The following is a 26,568-nucleotide window of genomic DNA, read 5'->3' as shown; positions in this document are numbered from 1 at the left end:
TTAGATTTGATTGAAAAAACACAAGCTGGTCAATATGTCCAGGTTTCAGTGCACGTCTTTGTACAGTTACAATGTCTCCTGTAGTGGAAAAGACTTTCCTGGTTAAATAAAGGTTAAATTTTTTTTTTTTTTAACATTTTAAAGAAAAAAAAGAAAAAATCGATATGGATGCATTTTGAATCACGACGTAATATTGCCGCATTGATTTTTTTTTAACACCCCTATTATTGTATCTGTTAGTGATCTTAAAATAATATTTATAATGATCACAATTTTATTTATTTTTTAACTGGTAGAATGTACATAACTTGCACTGTATAAACTGTATCTTGAGCCTTCTCTCCAAGGACTACAGATGGAAATGTGATTTTAAGCTAAATTCTGGTACAACCATCTCTGTTTTTATAACTGAATGTATTTGTACGCTGACCTAATAAATGATAAAATTAAATTAAATCTGCATTTTCGAACATTTCTCAAAAAGAAAAAAAAAGGGGGTTCGGATTTCAAGTTATGCTTTGAATGGCTTTGATGTGCATGAGTTGGTTCCAGCCTCAGACGTAAGGAGAACCATTTGATGCTCATAGAAAAACATTTCCAGTAGAGAGTTACAGTATGTACCTTTAAATGTATCATCAATTCATTGCAAAAACCAAACATGCATTGCAGTCTTAAAAAGATTGCACTTCTTGTAGTGATGACCTTCGACAGCATGTGCAGACAAAGTAAAAAAAAAAAAAAATAAAAATGTATCAACAAACGCACATATACACAAACGGTACTGGGCTGCTAGGGAATGACATACTGGCGCGTTGCCACAGAAACCAATAGTTCTTTTTTAATAATCATGCTGATGACAACTTTGATTCTGTCAGTATTGCGGTACATGATGAACACCATCTCAGGCAGGTTCTTTCTGACAAGTGGCTAATTATAAATAATAGGCTTGGAAAATGAAAAGCTCTCACTGTGAAACTGGTTGCCAATAAAGTCACTTTACATGTGGTTTTAATTCTTTGAGCCCTCTGGGGTAAAAACAGTCGTTTCTTGTGATTACGCGTTTTTAGGGAGCAAACGGGTGAAATATAAGGGCTTTTTATTTGAGTGGCAAGTTTTTTGTGATTGGCTTTTGTTAACTGATGTGTGGTTAAAAAAAAAAACACAGACCATATGTAGTGTATTATTCCAGGAATGAATTTCCTCAATGTAAAATTAATCTCAAGGCTGAGATGAAGCTGCACAGAGAGCCTGAGGTACAGTGTGAGATCAAAGGGATACTCGATCACTGCACACGCACACAAAACTGATATTGTCAGAAAGAAAGATGAGGTACAGGTGGGATTTGACAAAAGAATAGATTAAGAATTAACATGAGGGGTTTTCATATGAGATAAGGATTATAATAATGTCGCATTTTTACCGAGACTTGTTCACCAGCAGCTCATTTTCATGGTACCACTCCATGGTGGGGGCCGGCTCGGCGCTGAACTGGCAGTGGAATGCGGCCTCCTCGTTCCTCAGCACCACCTGGTCCTCAGGAGTCACCGTCGGCCGAGGGAAGCTCTTATCTGTTTGAGAAGCAGGCAACATTTTTTTTTTTTTTACATGATTAACATCTGCAGGGATCAGACCATCCTGGTCCATCAGCGTGCACGTTGGCACCCTTATTAAAAGCTGCCAACAGCTAGGAGAAGCGTAGCCTTCAGGTGGTAATACATGTCAACACTAGAGAGGCCCTCAGGGAGATCTAATGAGGTCAGAGCGCAGACCCTGGAGCTTATCACCATCCTCTTTTTCAAAGTAGCAGATGAAGCAGACAAAGAGTATCTTTCTCTCTGATCATTTTAAGACAAATTGCTCCCTGATCAGATCTTAAAGGAAAAAACAAATGCATGTGTGTACATTACTAAGTAAAACAAGGGCAACATTATTAACTGTATTATTGATATAATCAGCTTTAAATGTGTTTTTAAACTTAAATTAAAACAGCACTTCAAGCTGGAATTGTTTTTTTCTTAAGAATTTTATATTTTGTGATGAGCGCTACGAGATAGGGAAGCCCATTCCCACCAGTAAAATGAATAAATAAAATAAATAAATAGCAAAATAATAAAAATAATTACGAGATTAGTGTCTCATAATTATAACCTTAAGATTTTATTTTATTATATATTTTTATTTATTTCATTATTATTATTTTACTCATCCTAGTTCTTTTTCTTTATTTTTTTTTTTACTGGCAGGAATGGGCTTCCATAATGAGATGACTTTTGTTGTAATTAGCGCTATATACAGTAAATGAAGTTGAATTGAATAGAATAAACGTATCTGTACCCATTTTCCAGATTCCTTAGCCATAAAAACAAAACAAAAAAAAGCGTATTTTGAGCACACTTTTCTGGACATTATCATTTCTTAAATTAGATATTTAAACTAAAAGATAAAAAGAAAAGGCAAAACATTGAAACTGGAATACAAGTAGTCCCTTATAAACGCTTATTCATGTAAATAATCAGATCTTTACAGCTGACGGGGTTGAATGGTAGTATAACGGGCACCTGGCCCACCCAGGAAGTTAGAGGGAGCCCTTAAAAACAAAGCTGGAGAACCAGTTTAAATCTGTCATCTTCTCCATAAGATGAAGCTACATGGAAGAGCAAAGGGTGGCTACTTCATAACCGGAAAAGCAGCCATTAATCACTTTTTTCCTCCACCCAGGTGCTAATCTTCCATGTCGTGTCACAGGTGGCTAATTAGAGTGAAGCAAGGCATTGGGTTTCTCGCACAGATGTGCTATTGTATGTACAGTACTACCTTTGTGGTGTGCCGAGGGAAACACACACACACACACACACACGCACAGCTCCACCAGCAGCCTGTGGACACTGAACCCTAAAGACGTTAGGGCATCTGATGTTGTTTTTCCACTTTGCTAGCGTTTATGATGTATTAATGCTGTTTACAGGAGAGAGGTGCTAACACGCTTTCTGGTAATAGAATCAGGGACTCCATCACCTTCTTTCCTGCACTCTCTTACCACTAATGCTTCTGGGATCACGCTTCCACTTGACTTTGTCATTTCCAGATACTGAAAAATGGAAAACTTTTATGAAAGCTGAAAACATACGGATAAAAATCAAAAGTAAAACAGCTCATGAGATGCAATATGATACAGGGTCTTAAGAAGGAGACTGTTCCAGCTTTAACTGAAGGATTAATAGGATTACTATTGAAACGACAAATCGTCCGTGGCATAAAACTAACGTTTCTCACGACAGTTTAAGCTCAGCTCACGTTCCCTGTTGTCCAGTACAGTTCTCTCTCCAACAGCTGCAATGATGGTATTATGGTTAAACATTAAACACGACATGTGAAATGAAGTTGACTGCATGTTATAATAGTTTCTTTGATACATTTTCATGATGTAGTTTAGTGTTTTTTCAGCCTTTTTTATTTATTATTATTCTTTTTCAAATTAAAATAACACAATCTTTAACAACTGTATTCTATAATTTCACTTTGTCAAACATAAATCTAGGTAATAATAATAATCAAATAATAGATCAAAAATCATATTCACTGGTACTGCCCTATCTCACATACTGCACAGAAATAATTACAAAACAAATATATATATATTAATCAATAGTTACACTTCAAAAGAGAGCATTACGCTATATACATATATATATATATATATACATATATATATATATATATACATATATATATAAGGCAGATTGCAGATTTAGTGGCTTTTCAAACTCTTCAAGTTGTATTTAAGGTCAAGAATAAATTATTACCTGAAAACATTGAAAAGCTCTTTATTGAGAGGGACAATGCTTACAAACAGTGAAATAAAATGTATTTTAGGTCTGTGAGTGTGCGTAAAACAAGGAAGATATTTTGTATATCAGTGTGTGGAAAAACATTCTGGAACAGTTTGCCAATTTAAATTAAAGAGTGCACAGAAATCAAGAAATGTAAAAGAAAATTAATCTTGACAATTTTGAAAGTGTGTAATATGTTTTTGTGTGTATTTAATCAAAAACATATGAAGATAGGACAATTAATTTATTAACAGCAGCAATGGCTGGGAAACAGGATGCTAAAAATGGATGATTTTTAACTGTAATGTAGGAAAAGGGGGTGGGACTAATATGTTTATACTTCCACCCACTCCCATTGGAACACAAAAATCATATGTATCTAGTTTTTCTGGAGGGAATCCATCTGCATCAAATCTTTTGTTTATTTTGTTATTGCATAAAAGAGTATATCAATAATAATAGTAATATTCAAAATAAAATGCAGTTAAAAATACTTGAGCTGGCACAATTTGTCACTAATCCAGGCTACTCTGTATTTGTAATTCAGTATAATAAACATCATCTAGGGTTGCCAGGAAGTTATTGATTTCAAAATGGCGTCACGATCCAAAAAAGGTTGGAAACCACTGCTTTAGTTATATGTGAGGGCTCGAATTAAGCAAGATGATCATAAGATCACAGATATTGCCATTATTCATTATAATAACTAGGCATAGCAATGGCAAATGAGGCTTGTGTCAGAAGTTGTAAGTAGAAATTTGACCTGAGGGAGGGCTGCTTTAATCAGGTCTCTTAGGGCTTATGGCAGGTTTAACAGTTAATTATAATTCGTTTCTGCAGTGTAAGAGGTGAGACGAGGCCTCACAGACACAGACCTATGATGTTGAGAGTGAAGTTGCTGTTACTGCACACGTGCCCCGCTGCGTTCTTAGCGCAGCAGTAGTAAAGGCCGTTGTCATCAGGACTGGCGCTCTTAAAGGTCAACGTTCGCTCCTTGTTGTTGATCTGGTGGCTTCTTTCCGTCAGCTTCACTCCATCCTTGAACCACTGGCACGTCGGACTGAGAAAAGGAGATTTGAAGAGAGAAGTGAGAAAAGAGAAGCGATGGGATTAAGAGCAGTGCTTCTCAAAGTGTGAGGTATGACAGGTGAGGCGCGACAAACTTTTCAATTTCATGCCAAATGCCTTTCTGAGATCAATAATACCAAACAGAAGGCCCACACACAAAGAAAGTAATAACGAGAATCCTAAAAAGAAATTAAAAGAGAATTCAACTATCAGACTGCATTAGATATACAACTGGGAACTAAACGTAACGTGGAACTAAAATGCAAAAATAATGATAATATTAATTCCTTTTTGGTTTTCTCAAGCTTTTTGCCACAGATTGCAAATAAAGTTCCTTTATTTCCTGTATTTTTGACTAATTAACTATTAGTTATTAACACTTACATTTGGTTTTTATGCAGGTGATTAGTTTAATTTAGTTTTTGAGTTTTAATTGAATAACGGGTTCTGCTAATGTGCACTTTTATTACTATTGTTTTTAACCTTTTATTTATTTATATATTTATGTATGTGTGTGGAATGTATGGCCCATGCTGTATGCTACTGGGCACTTGAATTTACCCTTCTGGGATGAATAAAGCATCTATTCATGAAATATGTTAGTTATGAAACATGTTTTCTTAAGATTTTTGTCACAGATTGCAAATAATGATCCTTTATTTCTGACTAATGCACTCTTACATTTATTTTTCATGCAGGTGAATCGTTTCATTTAGTTTCTCTCAGTGCTGGTTTTATTAGATCTTAGTGCAGCTTTTGACACTATAGATCACTATATTCTACTAGAGAGATTAGAGAAATTACTTGGAATCACAGGGACTGCCCTAAACTGGTTTAAGTCCTACCTATCTGATAGGTACCAGTTTGTACACGTGAATAATAAGTCTTCTGTGTACACTAAAGTAAGCTACGGGGTTCCTCAGGGCTCTGTGCTAGGTCCAATCCTCTTCTGTATCTATATGATCCCCCTTGGTAATGTTATGAGAAAATACTCTGTTAACTTCCACTGCTATGCTGATGATACCCAACTGTATGTATCAATGAAGCCAGGTGAGACAAATCAGCTATCTAAACTTGAGGCCTGTCTAAAGGACATTAGGGCCTGGATGGACCAAAATTTTCTTCTTCTCAACTCAGACAAGACTGAGGTCATTGTACTGGGCCCGCGACACCTTAGAGAAACCTATGCTAGCCTAACTGCCCTAGATGGCATTACTCTGGCACAAAGCACAACTGTTAGAAACCTTGGGGTTCTATTTGATCAGGACTTATCCTTCAACTCTCACATAAAACAAACTTCAAGAACTGCCTTCTTTCATCTCCGTAACATTGCTAAAATCAGATCTATCCTGTCTCAGGGCGACGCCGAAAAACTAGTCCATGCTTTTGTTACCTCTAGACTGGATTATTGTAATTCTCTTTTAGCAGGATGCCCGAGCAAGTCGCTTAAGACACTTCAGCTGGTTCAAAATGCTGCAGCACGTGTACTGACTAAAACTAGGAGAAGAGATCACATTACTCCTGTATTAGCCTCTCTGCATTGGCTTCCCATAAAATATAGAATAGAATTCAAGATTCTTCTTCTCACTTATAAAGCCCTAAATGGACAGGCACCAGTCTATCTCAAGGAGCTTGTAGTGCCATACAATCCCCCCAGAACACTACGCTCTCAAAATGCTGGACTACTCGTTGTTCCATTCATCTCTAAAAGTAGTATAGGAGGAAGAGCTTTCAGTTATCAGGCCCCACTTCTCTGGAACCATCTACCAACCACGGTTCGGGGGGCAGACACCCTCTCTACCTTTAAGGTTAGGCTCAAAACATTCCTCTTTGATAAAGCTTTTAGTTAGGAACCAGCTCATAGCTCATAATTAAGATGCAATAGGCATAGACTGCCGGGAGGGGGGGGTCTGGCATGCTCGGTTGGAGAGAGGTTGGAGAGGGCGTTAAGAGAGAGGTCATTTAGGTTAGAGAGGGACCGGAGAGGGTCCCATTCCTCTTTCAAACACTCCCTCTATGTCTGCTTACTCCCTTGTGTGTTTGCTCCTGTACTCCTTCTGGCTTTTGTCTTGCAGGTCCGTGGGATCCTCAGTGTGGAGTTACAGAGACTCAGCGGCTCTGTCTCCACCCTTTTCTCTGCACACACCCAACACAGCATAACGTGGATGGCTGTTCATCATAGGAATGGGATCCACACAAGGTTCCTGCTGCTTAACAGAAGGTTTTCCTTGCCGCCATGATGAATTCATGTTGGGTGTGGGATACTTATGTATGTGTATATACGTATATATGCATATGTGTGTATCCATAAAATGAAGAGTCCGTCCTTAAGACTGCTCTACTGTAAAGTGCCTTGAGATACCATTGGTTATGATTTGGCGCTATACAAATAAAGATTGATTGATTGATTGTGTTTTTATTTTAGTTAAAAAGGAAAATTAAAATAATGATGATGGAAATGATCTTAAACTGAAAACACAATCAGTCTTGGTTCCACACTAGGCAGGAGATGACTGGAAATGAAGCTATTCAGGAGACACTGAATACGGTTTCATCCCATTTATTTACAAAATTAAATTATTTAAACATTTTTAATTAAATTTATGTATTAATTACATTTTTAATCATTATTTTCTCCCTGAAAGTCAATTATGTTCTCAATTAAAATTACTGAGCTTTTAATAAATAACCCTAATTAAATGCAACTTTCCTCTTGTGTCAGCTTTCTGATAGCATCTCTAATGATAACGGCTCAGTTTTAAATTAGCTGTAGAATACACTAAAAAAAATATCGTGGTTGCTTTGTTGGATTTCCTGATCAATGAAAATATTGGTATTAATATTTTTGGTGTGGGCGTCTGAGGCTTTTTTCTGTCAGTATATCCATATATTTGTATAGTTTTTAAATGATAAAATTATTCTCAAGAGAACCGACAGGTAAACTTGATCTGAAGCATATTTTAATAATTATTAAAACAAGTTGAATTGAATTGAATTAACTATATATGTGTGTAATAATGTAAGCCATAAAACTGTAACATGGTTCCACAGGTTTGCGTTTATTTAAATTGTAATTGACCGTTTTTTATAGAATTTCCATGGCAACTATAATTTAACTCAGTTACAATTAAATTATGATTACAACAGCAATAGTTATCAACACAATTATAATCAAAATTGACCCTAACTCTGGTCATCACTCATTCATTCCATCACTATGCTCTATAGTTATAGTTATAGTTATTTTTTATAGTATTCTAGGCAAAATTGATGTGGTCAGATAAAAGGGGTGCTTGAGGTAAACATGTTTGAGAACCACTGCACTAGATTAAGGGAATACCAACATGATCCTTAACACAGGAACTAGTCTGAACCCAGGGTAGAGACGGACGAGACTCACCGAGGGTGTCCATCAATGTGACATCGCAACGTAACCGGGGCAGAGCTTTCAATCTCTGCCTCTGAGGCGGGTTCCTTCAGAGTCACTCCACCGCTTTCTAACCCTGTGAAGGCAGAAAAACAAGAATCCTGTAAGTGATGGGGGGAGGTTGGGTGAGGGTGATAACTGGAGGAGGAAGGAAGGAAGGAAGGAAGGAAGGAGAAATTGAGTTAAGTGGTGATGGTGGCGTTTGGCCTCCTAGGACACATGACAACACTAATGGGATGAGGGCAGAATCAAACATGTCACCGTTAGAGCACTTTCACTCTAAAGCAGCGAGACATCACATCAGTGGGTCGGCTTACATCAGCACAACCCACGTCCTGCACTCTCTGCTGTAGGCCCTATGAGCTTTATATGGATGTGTAATGGCTCGTTCATTGACTTCCTCTGGTAAAAGCCAGTCTCGGCTGACAGGGGAACCCATTAAACAAGGAAGACGAGAGTGAACATGTAAGAAAGCACCTGACAGCTACGACGGTACTCGCTTCTTCTTTTTGTGTGTGTGATGTGACTGTATCAACGTGCCAACAAAAAGCAAAACGCCATAACAAAGAGAACATTAAGCTGATCAATCAATGGTTTCCAAGAGACAGATGAACAGGGGGCGAATTAAGAAAACATGATGAGAAATTGATCTGCAGCCAGATCAAGCTTTGAGGTGAAAAACCAACACAATGGAGCTTTGACGTTAAGTATTTCATCACACAGTGAACGGAGAGAACAGATACGCCCTACAAAGAGGCTGGTAATCCTGATCAATGCTGTGTCTAGATGTGCAGACACATTTCATCCCTCTAGCAAAAAAAAATAACCACTTTATCTTTTCGAAAACCTCGTACAGCCAGTGTACGGACTGCGGATTAAATCAATATCTGCAACTGAGATCGAGGACCAATGACATACATGATGAAAAACTGAAGAAACAACAATTATTTGAGTGAAAACAAGAGAACAAGAGTAAGAGCTCTGATTTAGCAATAATACAAGCCACACTGTACATACAATATTTAAGAAAGAACAGTTTCTCTGTTCAAAGACAAATAACAGAAAGGTAAAACGAGGGTCGTTTACCATTGCAAGTCAACATGTATGTTGGAAAAATAAGCATAATCTGCCTTAGTCTAAACTCTACAGTGTGCTGTGCAATTTATTACATTATATGATCGTAGTTAAAGGTGCTAAGCAGCTGTTTCTCTGATATTAAAGCAACCTCTTCTACAGTGACCATTCTCACAGCTACAATACATTTATACACAGCCCTATATTTCTATTGTGGTGGAATGTGTTGAAAAAAAACAAAACAATGTTGCTCAAAATCAATCCCAAACCTGAAAATATCATATATATTGTCAAAAGTGCAACTTTAATGCTGTGATTGTCCTCAAGAGTTAAAACGCATAAAACAATCCCAAAATAAAAAAATAAATGAGGTTCTGTCATTCAACAATTTCAAGCTTTAACCCAGGTTTAAGCAAAAGTGCAACAGCAACTTCACTTTAGCTGAAATTTTCTGATTAAGAAATCAGATAACTACATATTCTATAACATATACCATTACAATTACAAAATAATAAACTCCTTCCTTAGCATCTCACCATAGTGCGAATAAAAAATGAAACATGCCTGTGTCACACACATAGCCTACTCAAAGGGTAAACACATGTAAACAAAGAGGGGGCTGGCTCACATCGCGCTACGCTAACCCACAAGGTCGGAATGCAAAAATAGTCTAAAAAACTGTAATAAGGAAAAAAATAAAATAAATAAAAAATAAAATAAAAAAATAAAAAAAATATATATAATAAAAACATATTTATTTTTTTCAAACTCAAATTTGCAAAATAAAAATGGTTCTTATCTAAAAATTTGATAAAATAAATTTTTTTGCCCAGCGCTAAAACAACCTAACTACGATATTGGGGTAATCACATTGGAAAGTTGTTTAATTTAAATCTAAAAAATGTTTGATTTACTACAAACTAGGGGTGTGCATTACCATGAATCTGACAATACGATACAATTTACAATTTGCTTGTCACGATATGATATATCCCGATTCTAAACAACATGATATGCATCGTGATACATCGCAATATCGATAATTACAAATATCACCTTTACATGTACAAAATGGTATGAAATACAAATTATTATTATTTTTTTTAATTTGCCACAAGTAAATAGTAACTAACTGTAATTCAACTACCAATATAAAAAAAACAAGTGGTACGTTTACCAAACTGTCAAATTACATTTTTACTTTTGCTTCTATAAAAGATTCTGAATGTTAAGTTCTTAAATAATTTTTTGAAAAAGTAACCACATACATGTTTAAAAATGCCCAGTATGTTTTATGAAAATAAAGTGCAATCGACTTCCAAGCTAAAATGTATTGAGGAATGATGTAGTTTAACAAGGTCTGATGTGGTTCCCTGACACCTAGTGGCTGGGTGTTTACGTGCTATGTATGTTAGCGCAATTCGATGGATTTTTTGATAAAAAAACATAATTAAAAAAATCAATTTGGAGATATTTTGGATCAATACGATAATTGTGAATTGAAATATTGCAACATGAATATTGCAACATGTCGCAGAATCGATTTCTTTTAACACCCTTACTAGGCAAAAATCTCTCTCTCTCAATCATATGCAGTAGAGAAAAAAAGTGCCTTTAACTTTGATTTAAAAATGTTCACATTGGATGCTGACTTCAGCTCTGCTGGCAGTTTGTTCCACTTCTTTGCAGCATAACAACTAAAAGCAGCATCACCATGTTTACTGTGAGCTCTGGGCTCCACTATCTGATCTGTGTCCATAGATCTGAGAGACCTGCTTGGTTCATACCTGACTAACATGTCACTGATGTATTCTGGACCAAACCCATTCACAGATTTATACACCAGCAGCAGAACTTTAAAGTCTATTCTGAGGCTGACTGGGAGCCAGTGTAAAGACTTTAAAACTGGAGTAATGTGCTCTGACCTCTTTGTTCTGGTTAAGACCCGAGCTGCAGCGTTCTGAACCAGCTGTAGCTGTTTGATGCTCTTTTGGGGGATTCCTGTCAGAAGACCATTACAATAGTCCAGTCTGCTGGATATAAAAGCATGGACCAGTTTCTCCTGATCTTTCTGAGCCATTAAACCTTTCACTCTGGAGATGTTCTTTAGGGAGTAGAAGCTGTTTTTGTGATAGATTTGATCTGACTGCTGAATGTAAGATCTGAGTCAATCAGAACACCAAGGTTTTTGACTTGGTCTTTAGCTTTTAAAGATCGAGACTCAAGATAATTGCTGACAGCAGTCCTCTTTTCCTTGTTACCAAAGACAATCACCTCCGTCTTGTCATGGTTTAGTTGAAGGAAGTTTTCACTCATCCAGCAGTTTATTTTTTCTAAACAGTCACACAACACCTCAATGGGACCATAGTCATCTGGTTTCAGTGATAGATATAGTTGTGTGTCATCTGCGTAGCTCTGATAATCAACCTTACAGTTCTGTAAAATTTGTCCTAAAGGAAGCATATAAAGGCTAAACAGAAGAGGTTCAATAACAGATCCCTGAGGAACCCCACAGGACATTGGTAATCTGTCAGATTCAAAGTTTCCAATGCTTACAAAATAGCTTCGCTCCTTCAAGTAGGACTTAAACCATTGCATTACTTTTCCATTTAGTCCAACCCATGTTTGCAATCTGTGCAACAAAATTGTATGATCTACAGTGTCAAATGCAGCACTTAGATCCAACAGAATGAGAACAGATACTTTTCCTGAATCAGTGTTCAACCTTATGTCATTGATCACTTTGATAAGAGCAGTTTACTACAGACAAAGTGTCAGTATTAATATTTTATGATTGCCTTGCCAACAGTTAAAGTTACAAACCTCTTTGATAAAAGGGTGTTTATAAGTAGGTGATTTGTGTTGCGTTGCTGTAAATTGTGTTGCCTAAACACACACTTTGTGTCTACACCAAGTGAGATCCGTTACATTTGTGTTTAATAAATGATAATAGGCATATGTAAGGCAGGGCTGTACTGGTTTCTGCATAATGGAAGCTTTCTTAAAGTTCACGCTGTACGTGTGCCAGTAGGAAGAATTCCTTTGGCTTCTGCTCCAGAGATCACCAATAAAAAATGCATGGAATGAGCCCAGCTGAGACGGTGGTGGAAAAGGGGAAATACACAGCATGGTGGTGCAGTGAGCAGAGCTTTAGATAAAGACTCCTTATAGTGAGTTACAGGCACTAAATAGTGCTTTTACACATCAAAAACCAGATGAACTAAGTTCTAGGTCTGGGAATTATATCAAGATTCAAGATTGAGTTTTCAATTTTGGCAATATAGAAAATTACAATATCACCTATATCAATATATTTCTATTTTATAGCTTATTTTGTACTAAAATACTCGTTTTAGGAGTGAGTGCTTTCACTACTTCTTAGAACAGCATGAAAAGCAGTTAGATGATCACTGAGTGCGTCCTAACCCAGACCTTCCTCATACTATAGGACTCAGTCACACGTGCTGTCCCTTATAAGAGAAAAAGCCAAAAGGGGCACATATTGTGCAGCTGTTTGTCAATAAATGTGACTTTGGGAGATTTTTAAACAAGCAAATTTAACCAAGAATTGTCTTTATTGAGTTAATATCGTATATCGCAATTTAGAGAAGAAACAGGAAGACCTAGACACCACCATCCTCGCTGGACTGGTTGTCATTATCACTCAACCATTTCCTAAATGTCCTAAATCTAAGAACTTAGATGTATACATAAGAAAATATTATCACATCAGAATATAAAATTACTAAATATCTTAAACAGTTTCTAAGAAAAACTGTCCCCTTTCAAGATACCGCGAACAGAGTAAAAAAAAATGAAAAAAGGGCAATAACTCCGGAAAAAATAATTGTGCACTTCTCATTTTCGAACTCCATCAAGGTATTGATACCCTGAAGCCACACACCGAATTTGGTTATCCTATCTTCAACGGTTTCTGAGAAAAGCTGTCCCCATTGAAGATACCTTGAACAGAGTTAAAAAAAACAGCACAAGGGCAATAGCTCGGGAAGAAATAATTGCGCACTTCTCATTTTCAAACTCCATCAGGGTATTGATGCCCTGAAGTCACACAACAAATTTGGTTATCCTATCTTAAACGGTTTCTGAGGAAAGCTGTCCTCTTTAACTTGGATCAAGTCTATATCTCCTTTCCACTTTTTGTAGCGGGGGATAATAACGAGATATGAGTTTTGGTCCATATCGCCCAGCCCTACTAAGTTATATTGAGAGGAAAATGCTGAATAAAACCTTATTAGGACTGTAGCTGAGTGTTTGCCTACAATCAGAACTGATCACAGAGATAATGTTTGCAGGTAAATCAATTTATAATATTGCAAGCAAACTAAAACAACTGGGATGAAAGATCCAAACAATGTCTTAAAGAATAACATTAAAAGTGAGCCAAACATAATTTAGAAACATACTTTAAAAATAATAATACATTGTAATATGTAAGAATACAGTTGTGCTATTCGTTCAGGGTCATTCCAGTTAACAGCTGCTTCAAGAACACAGCGGAAAAAAACCAGGACGAGAAGGTGAGGTGATGACTTACAAACAATGGGGACGTAACTCAAACACTACGGGCTGTTATTAGAGGACTGAAAGCAAAAGGAGTGAGAAACACACACACACACACAGTAAGTCACAGGGTAATGTTTGATGGCTAACGCAATGTGTGGAAAATTCAGAGATAAAATGTGATTATATATGAAGCCGTTCTCATTCGCTGATTGGTTACCACACCTTAGGCTTTAGTACGATAACTGCCTCATTTATCTACTGTAATTCCATGGCTGAATTTAGCTTTTTAATGAGTGAAAAGTGAAAAGCTATCAGAAGATCTTTAAGCCATTAACGGTGACAGTGATGAGACCTAATGTTGCTGGTGTGGCGGCAGAGGCATTCCATCACTGTTTAAATTAAAAAATGGTTTCTTGGTGACCAGCATTCTTAGAGCGCCAACATTCTGACATGTGCCTCCACTGGCCAATCCATTCACAGCTCAAGTTCCCCCAGCTGTCTACTCGACAAACAGAAGGCGCTCTTTCATAACCTATTAGCAGCAAATACCTTCCTGTAATCCCTCTAAGAATGGCTGACTAAGTGTTGGAGTGGGCCTGGCGGCTAACAGCATTATTAGAGATGTATAATTATTATGTTGGAGGCACAACAGGAACCACAATCAACACTGGGATGATAAGAGACTTGTGAAGATATTGTTGAGGCAGATGCTTGGACCGTTTATTCTTGACTTTGCCAACGGGCACCAAGTGTGTGTGTGTGTGTGTGTCGATCTCACTCAGCGAGCTGATTGGTTGCCATGGAGAAGGGTTTCTGTGACCGAAAGGCATGGTGGACCGTGTTATCCAAAGGAGTGGTGTGGATATGATTTGATTGACAGAGACAGAAGGGTATAGAAATAACCACTGCATGTGGCAGGCTGCCCTCATATTGTAAACATTGTTAAAGAAAAAAATGTCCACGCGGATCTGATTTGGCTCAAGTGTCCGATTTTATCAGCTGTGGTTGATAGAGGCCAGCGCGTCGTATACATGATATAGTAAAGACTCTAAGGCTGCTGCTGAGTCGGAGCACAAAGGGAAGGAAAAGGGTAAAAAAAAACAAACATCTCCCTAAGTTTTCCGAGGTCGATATATCGCGATAGTTTGTTTTCCTCGTCTGTTGCATTGTGGTATGTCATTATATATGCATAGAATGCTATTATTCTGGGAACTAATAAATTAGCTCAAGGCAATTCCCAAGAACAACAAACAAAAAAGTAGGAAATTAGCGTATCTGAAGCACTCAATAAGGAAAGGGAGGATGGTGCAATTGAAAATCTAAAAAAAAACAAGTAATCCCAATAAAGCTAAATTGCCTCAACCAGTGGTTCCCAAACATTTTTCTGCTGCGCCCCACTTTGAAGAATGTTGAACTGTCAGAGGTCCTCTTATCGCCACAAATAAGTACCCCCAATGTTGGAAACCACTGGCCTAAACGATGCCTAGTAAGCAAATCTTATTTCTGAGTGAGACTGATAAATCCAATTTAGGTGCCATTCAATTTATCTACATCAGCTTGTGCTGTGTTCTGGCTTAACTTCTCCATGTGTGTCACATCTAACGCTTTGACTATGACCAACATATGATGATCACAATGATTACTATGAAATGCCCAATTACCATTTTAATAGTTAAAATAATGTAAACTTAAACTGAATAAAAAAATCAAACAAGTTAATTGAAAATAATAGGAAAAAAAAAAGAACCATTTCTAAATATAATTCAATAAATCCAAGATTTTTGGTTGTTAAATATTAATGCTTCACAGTAAAAGGGGGTCTTAACACACATGCTAAAATGAGGATTACGGTGAAAGAAATTCACTCCCCCCACCACAAAAATGAGGTTAAGGACCCATGCTGAGATGACGTACTGTACTGTATGTGTGTACTTTGCTCTGTGGGAGAGACAAGCCCACGTGACATCACTTTTCATATTTCTTTAGGTTTTGTCACCGACTTCCAAACTAGTGCATATCTGTGTTTTGTTAGTGAAGTGAAGTGGACCCTCAGTAAAGACCTGCACTCGTCACTAAGCCAAGATGTTTCTGCTGGGTGCAGATTGTCCGTGGAGACCCATGATCGAGCAGGAACAAAAGGGACGAAGCAGGGTTTTAAATATCTCTTAATGAAAACAGAGGAGGGATAATTACTTTCAATAACTCAAACACGCTTAATCTGCCCACCCACAAACAAAAGCATGATAAATTATCTCGCTTTCCTCGAGGGGGGGGTTGGTCTGGTGCAATCCAAGTACAACACATATGAAACACCCCCCAAATCCCCCTCCAGCCAGCCCACATTTACTATTACACACGCAAACTAGCACACACATGAGTGATCGCACACGCAGGATTAATGCCAGAGGGGATATCTTTACTTTAAAGCCTCATGCGGCTTTATCGCCCGTTAAATGTGTGTTGTGGAAATATAAGCACATCCGTCAAAACATGGGCTGATCCACTAAAAGTGATCCAGATACAACCTGCTCATAGCGACACACAGATAAATGTGTTAAGGACCTCATATAAATGAAGCATATACAGCTGTAATAGAAAGATTTATTGGCATCTGTCATTTAGCTGTTTTTTTAATAAAGATATCTGTATTACTGATTAGCCTTCAATCTCACAAAGTAATACAAGAACATAACAGCAATGCCCTTAGATTACCTATTACACTTTAATGACTAATTATAAAGTTCATTATTCAATAGTTATATAAGGTTTTTTATTCAGGAACACACTTGTTTCCTGCATGTTATGATGCAATTAAAATGGCGTTGGACATAGTACCTCCCCATGGAATTCCATGAACCAATTATCACTCCAAACAGGGAAATAACACTGGCATGTGAAATTTTGAATCAGGTTGCAGATAAACCAAGAAGATAATTCTTAAATATTTGGTGCAGTTTGTAGCCTTAGAACGTACACACCATCAAACTGTGTGTTGTCATATATGTCTTTATATAACAAACAGTAAATATAATGTATTATTTAAATGACATTTTAATGTAATCTAAATGTAATAATTGGTATAGCACTTTTCAAAACACTCAAAGACACTTGACAATTCAAAAATGGAAACACAGATGTGAAAAACTAATTACAAAAATGATAATATACTAACTGGCATCATCATAACATTGTTGTTTACATTTTGTTCTTCAACAAAGTTTTTATTGAACAGTACACGTGTTGTGAATTAGCACTAGGGCTGGGCGATATGGACCAAAAATGGCGATATACAATATAAATGTAGATATTTTTAACTCAATAAAGAATTTAGATTAAATTATACTTTATTATATCCCACTAGGGTCGGGACAACGTAACAACAAAAAATGCGCGCTGATGCGTCGTCTGACCAAAACAAAGATGGCGCCACCGGAGAATGGCTCCTCCGAGTTTCAAAAGTGCAAGGCAGTGAAGGCACTCACTTGTGCCCTGTAACCCTCTTCCTTTATCCCGGGTGTGATCGTGCAGCAGCAGCAGCACCGCACGCACGCAATTTTTAAATGAAGAGCAATAAACATATATTGCAATGTTAAGGAAATTATGTTTTTTTAAATTTTAGATATGTGAATCTACGTGTATAAATTACTTTTAATCATATAATGGGGAGATAATCGATAATCAAATAGAGTCGAATCGAATTGAACTGGAAAAAAATGAATAGTTAGATTAATCGATGCATCAAAAAAATAATCACTAGATTAATCGTTAAAGAAATAATTGTTTAACCCAGCCCTATATCCCACAGTGAGGAAATGAACATGTGACAGAAGCCAAAGACACAAAGAGCAAGAAAACTAAATACAAAAATTCAGAAAGGACAATTCTGGGTGAAATCCTACAATGTGATTTTCTGGATTTTTTTTTCTCATTTTGTCTAAATGGGAGTACTTGCACAATTGGTGGCTGACTAAATACTTTTTTGCCCCACTGTATCTTGAATCTTGATATATTGCCAAGCCCTATTTAGCACAGTCTCGTAGAGTGTGGGAATAATAATAATCTGCATCATGGTGAATCCGCTTAAAAGCTGTGCTTCGTGTCTAACTTGTTCTTTCCTTTTGATTTGGCAGGAGACTGTCAGTTGAGCCTTATTAACTCAATATATCATTAAAAGACTCCCTTTGATTAGATGTGTTTGGAATAACTAATAAACTGTGTTGATTTATTACAGTAATTACTCAGGGTTGGTAGTCTTTGTCTCAGACACTAAACATTTGCTGATGGAGACGTGGAGGATATTAGAGATGAGAGTTTGATATTTCCTCTGTCAGTCCTTAAATTGGCCACCAGGAGGTTCAGATGTTCATTTGTTCTCCTAACTCAACTTTAGTGTCATTGTGGCAAAAAATAAAAAGAACACAAAGCCTCTGACTGAATGTTGCAAGAGAAGGAAACATTTTCCAGATGGGTCCTTTTTTCACCCAGCATTGCCATTTATTCTGCCATTTTCTGGAAACCAATGACACCTGAGGGCATTCAACGTTGTCCCCCAACAGATAAGCTGAGCAGCATTCCCATAATGTCTTTAAAACTTCCAAATGTGGAAAGTGACAGATTCAAATGCCTGATGGGAATATAAAATTAAAGTGGAGAGGGGGACATTCATCTAAGCTGGAATAATTATAGAGCTAGAAGGTAAATTACACCATGCAGTGTGATTCTGACAAAAGCCTTCTTGGGGTCTATGGGAGAGGGGGAATGTTACACAACGGAAGGAAGAGAAAAAGCGATACAACCAACAAGAAACACATGCATGGTGGCACATGTATCCAGTTTCCTCAGGAGAAAGGAAGCCACAAAGAACAAGGCAACAAGGTGGAAACATTCCTTCAACTCAATCTGCCCGTCATCCAATACTCTGACTTTTGTTTGGCTTTTTTGATCCAGAAACTGGATGCACACCCTCGGTGCCATTATGAAACCCTGTCAGCTGGCAAATTTCACTCAGGAAATTACTGGGCTTCTGTTTTCCTGAAAGAATGAGGGTGAGAATGGCTTGAAACCGGACACTTACATTTGATATTGAAGGAGGCGTTGGTGGAATAGAGCACCTCTCCCATGACGGCGTTCTCTGCCACGCACTGGAAGCTGCCTGAATCCAGTTGCCGATCCACGGCAGTGAACTTTAGGTTGCTCCCCTCTTGAAAACGGATTTCGCTGTCCTTCAGCCGCTGGTTGTTGTGCAGCCACCTGTACGTTATGTCAGTTGGATCGCTGACCTCGCAGCGTAGCATGGCGCTGCGGCCATGCAAGGCATCCTGGGACTTGGGTTCCTTGGTGAACTGGATGGAAACTGCCTGGATGAACAGAACTAGGAAAAGGAACATAAGAAGAAAAAAAAAAAGAAAGTGAATGACAGCGGATGAGAAAAAAACGGTGCCGTTAAAATTTTATAGCTTTTTCCGTTCATTAGGTGTGCACCAGAGGACGGTCTTTGGGGTTCAGTGGAATGTAAAGTTTGGAGAATAAGAAATCCCTGCATATTAGTTTGAAATAAACTGATCTGAGGCGAAGAAGGAAAAATGCATCCCTTAGTGAGACTGATGCGTGATGGCAGTCACTGTGACATGTCTCTCAAACAAGACATGATGTGTTGCACACACATCCTCACGCACACTTAAATCTTTCATTTTCCCATCATGGTGCTATGAATGGGCTGAGTGTGAGACATGTTTCTGCTCTACTTAACCACATCTCACTGGAGAAAGAGGCTATATAGTCTGCACGACGAGAGGAGAATGTATTAGGATTACAACCATGTCCAGTCACGATGGTTCAAATAAGATGTGACACAATTGCTGGTTTCAAAATGGTCCTCATCCTCCTGTATTTTGTCCTCTACTGGTATGGCTTAAGAGTTGTGTATATATATATATATACACATAATGTGTGATTTGGTTTGAATTATACGACTGGCATGAAGTTTTTGCGTGCAGAATAGAATTTTTTGATCTTTAAACAGGAACAATTAGTCTTATTTATGTTCCTATTCCTATTGCGTTTGAAAGGTCATACCCAGAGTAAGTACAGTATGTACCAGTGCACAAGTCCAGAGTCATATAAAAGTAGCTATTTTTCCAACAGCAAATTTACCCCTTTTCCTTTCCCAACATACTGTATCGTATCGTTACCATGAGCCCATTATCGTCTATCATATCGTGAACTCAGTCCATCATCCCACCCAGTTATTAAAATTGCATAAAAACACAGAAATATTTAGCTTTGTCACCATGAAAAGTGGCAATACTAGATAAAATACACAATTTTACATCAATGAAAATAGCTTTTTAAAGTTTACCATCTCTTTATTAAACTTTGCTTATTGTTCATTGGAATTTTGTCAAGGCCATATAAGTGCAAATCTTTTTAGGTTGAAATGCATGTGTCTCTCACGTCCAATGCGATGACAGCTTTGCTAGTACTGTATATCAGTGACAGTGTGTGGCTGCTCAGATGCCCCTCCCCCTTCTCCGTTCTAATCCTCCGTTCGGTGTAACCCGCGTTGATTTCAAAATAAAATGAAAATACACGTTTTGAAACAATCACCTAATAAGTCCAAAATAAGTGTGTGTGTAAGGTTGTAAAAAAGTTTCAGGTTGAACAGACACTGCGTCAGGGAGATACTCCCGCCCTACACACACACACAGACACACACACGCAGACAGATGATCTTTGATTTATCAGAGAGATTCCTCAGATGAAATTCACATACTTTAGATGTTTTTTTTTTTTTTTTATTCTAATGTGAACAAAGTCTAGGACAAACGTTCCCAGAGAGGAAAAAAATATTTGGACCAAAAAAGAATGAAAAGATGAAAGGCAGCAGATGGTTGACAAACATCAGCAGAGTCATCTCAACATCTACCTCAAACACTAGACCAGAGGAATCTAGTTGGACAGCGCTCTACCTTAGTGCCAAGCCTTATGCCAGCTTTCATCACAGTTAGTCTGGTTAGCACTGCAGCGTAATGAGCTCAGCTGGAGACGTGGCATGGCCGTGGTTGATGGGTTCATTCCAGATACTGGAGCACTCTGTGTGCCTGCTCAGATCTACTGTACATGAGCACAGCAGAGATAGCAGAGGCTGATAAGACATTTCCACCATCACAGGATGAAACAACTGTGAGATGGAAGGAAGGAAAGAAGCGGAGCAGAGCGAAGCCACAGTCTGTCACATCTGAAGAAGTCTGCCACGTTCAGTGCACTACTCAAGCAACGGGGGTACCATGACCTACATCACACACACACGCACGCACACACATGCACACGCACACAGCCTCTGTGATGCTTTCATAAACAGGCGCAGAGTTCCAGGAATTCACAAACACACCCATAATTTGAATAAACAGACACACAAAGCTTCACAGGCGCCTCCTTTTGATTCTCTAAACTACCACCACAAAGTTATTTACAAGACAAAATATTAGTGCAGCTGCATCTTCCTGATCAAATCAATACAAAGTATGGTAATGCTTGGATAGAGGTTAGTAGGGCATGATATCTAACAATCATAAGTCTGCCTGGAGTCTCTTGAAAGTCAGGTTGGATAGTGTAGAAAGGAAGGGAGAAGTATCGATGCGGAGCAAACAGGATGCAAGTGGGTGGAACAAACGTCAAATGAGAGATCCAACAGTGCATCTTCACTAGCTGTGAGTAAAAATGGAAACAATACAATAAAATCCTCCATATTTGATAGTCGTTCCTTCAAAAAAAAAAAAAAAAAACTGTTTTACAACAGCTCAATGAGGCAGATTATTTGAAATCCAGCTGAGAAAAGAATGGAAACTTCCTTATGGAGACATTCAACAGCAAAAAACAGTCCATTAAACAAACAGAGATTCGTGTCTGTGTTAGATTTATCATGTGCTACTTTCCTGTCTGACAGCTTTAGTAATATAAGGAGTCGCTTCAATTATGATGACAGCAAAAAGGAACAAAGAAAAGCTCTGATGCAAATAAAGGTATCGTAGTAGCTCCTTTTTTTAATAGGATTATTCTCACAGGAGCCTGTGAAATGCTGATGTGTAAAATATGTAAATAATATGTAAAATTAAAATGCATGTCATTTATGGACAGAAGGCTTCATTAATATCAGAATTCAAGGGTAAGCATAGATGGGTCTTAACATTCAGAAATGCAGCCAAGAATTGCAATTTCTATTAAAAATAAAATAAAAAAAATAACACCATTAGAGCCAAATTGTGAGATCCTAAAAGAAAATCAACACTGTTGGTCAACTCAGCCAGCAGCAAACAAATAATGGTTGTGGAGTGGGAAAAGAACCTCAGTTGTATAACTTACAAATCAATGTGTTTTTCTTCTCAAAACTCTAAAACCAAAGTTTTATTTTAAAACATTTGATCCTTATTTGGTGCAATTACAAAGTTATTTAGGTCAACAGATCTTTCTACATACAGTGGTTCCATCTGGCACAGTGTGAAAACCTCAGAATGTCTTTGTTTTTCTGGTGGAATGAGAACATGCTCAAGACATGGTAAAGCTATTGCAACTAATCTATGATCATTAAAACAGTAGCCAAAAATCAACTTTATTTATTGCTAAAATTAGGCCTTTACAAAACTCAGACTTTCATGATTAATTACGTAATTCAAAATGTGTTTTTTTTTATTAATAATTTGAGCTTCATAATACACAGGACTTCAAAGTCTTGATAAAATGTCAGAACTCGCAATATTTATCAGTCAATGAATCAAGAGTTATTACATTTTGCAGGATATTTAAAAAAAAAATGGAATGAGAAAATGACGTCATTTTAAAAATAAAGTTTTTTAAACATAATAGTACGAAAAGTACCAATAACACTTATACTAATATTAATACTCATGGGTCAATTATAAGGATTTCGCCACATCATATTTAATAAAAAAAGCAAGGTTTGCATGAATATTATGATGGACAAAAAATAGAAATACTTTGAAATCTTATATATGTCTATAATATTACTAAAATAGTGCAGAAAATACATTTGAATAGATTTAAAGTAATTTTAATTTTTTTTTCAATACAGCAGTCATGGCCAGATAGTCACACAACATGACATTTTTACACTGTGATTAAAAATATACATTACAGAAGTCATTAAGTAACATTAAGGAAAAAAAAATTAAAAATCAAAGTGAGTGCATATATGTGCATATAAAGTTACTACATATTTGGTATCTTTTCATGCATTTAAACCTTTTTTTTTTTAAACTAAAATAAATGCAGTTGGACGGAATATGTATGTGTCACGGTATTGACTACAAACAATATAATATACTGCCAATATTACCACTTAAAGCTGATATCCATAGTTTCTGAAAAATCTGTGCTTATGTATCATTCTTTTGAAATGCGAAAAAAAAAACCTAAATAGTCTTTCACTATGGTCTACTGCCAGTGGTCATTCATCAATGTATATAAGTCCCTCCTTCGTCCTATGGACCCCTATACAAATAGAAAATAGTGCCGTGATCTCCCAGCCAATAGGCTTCGCCTTCCTGCACCGGAGTCTGTCAATCAAAGTGAATGCTGAACTGTGCACGGAAACAAAGCCACGCATCACAGCAAACAGGTAAATATAATTTTGGCTCTTACCTCAGAAATGTCCATCACCACAAGAATAAACTATGACCCATAGACCTAAATCAATGCAACCCAAAGTGGCCTTGTTATGTTCCGCGATGCGCGTGCAGAAACGTAGAGGCGTGGCTTCTGGTAGACTGGCAGAGGCAGTGGAGGAAGTGGAGCTATTGAGGGCGGGACATCGAGACGTTCTCTCAGAAACTCCTGATATCAACTTTAATATTATTAGGAATACTAATGATAACCACAATAAACATTTGGTGATCACCAAATAAACAAATAGTTTACAGCAGGGTCTGCTCAAGTCTGGTCCTTGCGAGCCACTGTTCTGCATGTATTGATGTCTTACCTGAATCCAATGATGGCTTCATTATGAATGTCTACAGAAGCTGATAATGAGCTTCCCTTTAATATCAGGTGTGTTAAACCAGAGTAGCATCAATATAATGCTGTATTTAAATTGACTGTTTTCTTTGATTGTGAGCAGAAAACAGTTTGCAGAGAAAGACAGTAGAGGCTAAAAATGGAGGGAAAGTGCTGAGAGGGTGAAATGTGTGCGCACAGGGATTCTCCTCCTCAGCTCGCTGCACAGTGCTACCTAACCCATTAAGCCTGGCACAGCTGTCAGGGCTGTCAGGTGGAGGCTGCCTTTAAGTCAGGCTGACAGACAGAAACCACCATTATAGGCTCATCAGCACCTCACGCCTCCGTTCTTTCTTTCACAACTTCTTTTTTTTTTATGCAGGCAAAAGGAAGCTGTGCAGCATCATATTTCATGGAAGGATATATATGTCGTTGTACATTAAGAGACAGGTAAGGCAACAAAGGGAGTGGGGGATATTCAGGCAGGGAAGCAATAAAGAATGCAATATGCAGATTATATTACCCACTGAATGAACAAATGTATATCTTGAGCACAGCGTAAAAAAACACAATGCTCCAAAGATAATAACATCCCACGCTGGGTGACAGCCAGAGGTGGCAAAAGTTCTAGTCTTCTCTTCAGTACTCAAGTAAAAGTATAGATACTTGAATAGAAAATGACTCTGGTAAAATTATTCAAGTTGCTCCCTTACTAGAGTAAAAGTAAAACAGTACATGCTACTAAATATACTTAAGGAAAAAAGTAAAAAAAAAGTGTCCCTTCAATAATAAAAAAGGGTTTTTAAACCAGCAAATTCTGTATCTTTTTATTTTTCAAATAACTTGTATAATACTATTACATGGAAACAACCATTAAAATCAGTTACCTTTGAACACTTGGAGAATTTAGCACTTTTATTTAACACATGATAAAAAAAAATGCTCAATAAAACCCAGAGCAGCTTTGAGTTTAATATCTTTTAAAAAGATGAAAATGTTCACCATAAAACTAAGGGGACCTGCTTAACAGAATAGTAAAATACAAGGAGTAAAAGTAAAAAGGAGTATTTGCTTAAAAAAGTAAGGAGTAAAAGTAAAAAGTTGCCAAAAAAATAAAAACTCAGATACCAGAAAAACTACTTCAGTACAGTAACAAATAGGGATGGAAAGATTAATCGTAAGGCAGTTAAAAATTGATTCAAAGGTGTCACGGGTCACATTAATACTCTGAAATTGAATCGCAGTACTTTTTTTTACAGCAAAGGGCGCTAGCTGTTTAGAATTTGAAATTCAGTATGCACTACCGTGTTTTAAATCAGAAATGTGGAAGCATTTTGGCTTCCACATTGACTGTGAATATTTTTCAGTCATCATTTGTCTACAGTCTCATTTTGTAAAATAAATTGTGAGAGAATCATATCGTAAATTGTATCGTATCGGGAGTTGAGTGAATCGTCACATCCCTAGTAACAAAGTATTTGTATCTGTATCTTAGTTACTTGTCACCTCTGGTGACATCAAACAGAAAACGCGTTAAGGTGATAACGTGCACAACAGCATCCACAAATATTCGGCACCGAGCAGCAGACCCACAGTGCGGGGCTGAAATAGCTCGTATGTGTGTGGTTTAGAGGTTTCCCGGTGGGCTGGGTCAGGGGGGAGAGCAACTCTGGAACATATCGGAGTGACAGGAGAGCTGCACCGGAGCCTCCGAGTCCTGCAGGACCAAGTGCTGCTGACAAAGCACACGAATCCTGGCACCGAAAAGCCTTTGACTCAGCAACACATGTACCCAAACCAGTCTGCTGCAGATATCTAACAAAACCACTGAGCATTATGTATAAATAAAAGAAAATAAATCAGAAAATGCTCTACTTTTACCTGTTGTCAGGACATTAACACAATCAAAGCCACAAAATCTACAGACTACCACTAGTTAAAGTTAAGGGCTCTCCTTCATCCGCCATCTATCATAAACAGGATTGGGGTCAATTATATTTATAATTGCGTAATTTACAAATATGACAATTATAATTATAATTTAAGAAATATGTTGCTGTTAAAATTGTAATTCAGTTCAGATAATTTACTTGTAATTGGAATCAGCACGGAAATTCTATAAAAAACTGTAATTCACAATTTAATTAAACACATACCTGTGGCTTACACATACGTAGTTAATCATTGAAATATGTTTCATATCACGATTTCACGATATTTGGCCGACTGTCCTGAAATGAGCTCAGGTTGGCAAACAATGGCCATGATTACATTGTTTTTTAATTTGGAATTAAAATCAGAAAAAGTTTAAAGAGGAATTAAAGCTCCCATGTAAATGTGGCCAATGATCAACAACAGCAAAACTGACAAACAAAACTTCTCCTGTACAAACTTAACTACACGCTAAACCCATGCAATCAGGATTGTTGAAGTGTTTGCGGTGCCTGTTTTTCAAATAAATTTAGTACTTCCCAATGGCAGGTGCTAATATTCACAGGATTACACAGAGTGATGCATGATGCAGTGTTGTTACAAGCAGAACACACGAGAAACAAAAGGTAAAAAATAATGTTTATTGCTCCAGTTAAGCTTTTTGGTATAGAAAATAATTGCTTCTTTTATTTAAGATCTTAGTAA

The 26,568-nt window shown here is 37.3% G+C and overlaps 1 protein-coding gene across 1 annotated transcript in view; it reads right to left on the bottom strand.

The window, feature by feature from the left end:
- ptk7b (protein tyrosine kinase 7b) overlaps positions 1-26,568 on the bottom strand; it is a 106,053-nt gene that overhangs the window by 21,217 nt on the left and 58,268 nt on the right. The window contains exons 2-5 of the mRNA XM_028467909.1: positions 18,998-19,294; positions 8,299-8,401; positions 4,706-4,890; positions 1,421-1,568 (exon numbers count right to left, since the gene is read on the bottom strand). Coding sequence (XP_028323710.1) covers positions 1,421-1,568; positions 4,706-4,890; positions 8,299-8,401; positions 18,998-19,294 — 733 coding nt within the window. The remainder of the gene's footprint in view (positions 1-1,420; positions 1,569-4,705; positions 4,891-8,298; positions 8,402-18,997; positions 19,295-26,568) is intronic.

The sequence above is a fragment of the Gouania willdenowi genome, chromosome 15 (genome assembly GCF_900634775.1).
Source record: "Gouania willdenowi chromosome 15, fGouWil2.1, whole genome shotgun sequence".
Lineage (NCBI taxonomy): Eukaryota > Metazoa > Chordata > Actinopteri > Blenniiformes > Gobiesocidae > Gouania > Gouania willdenowi.
Note: the sequence above shows the minus strand (reverse complement) of the source record. Positions and strands in the feature narration are given on the sequence as shown.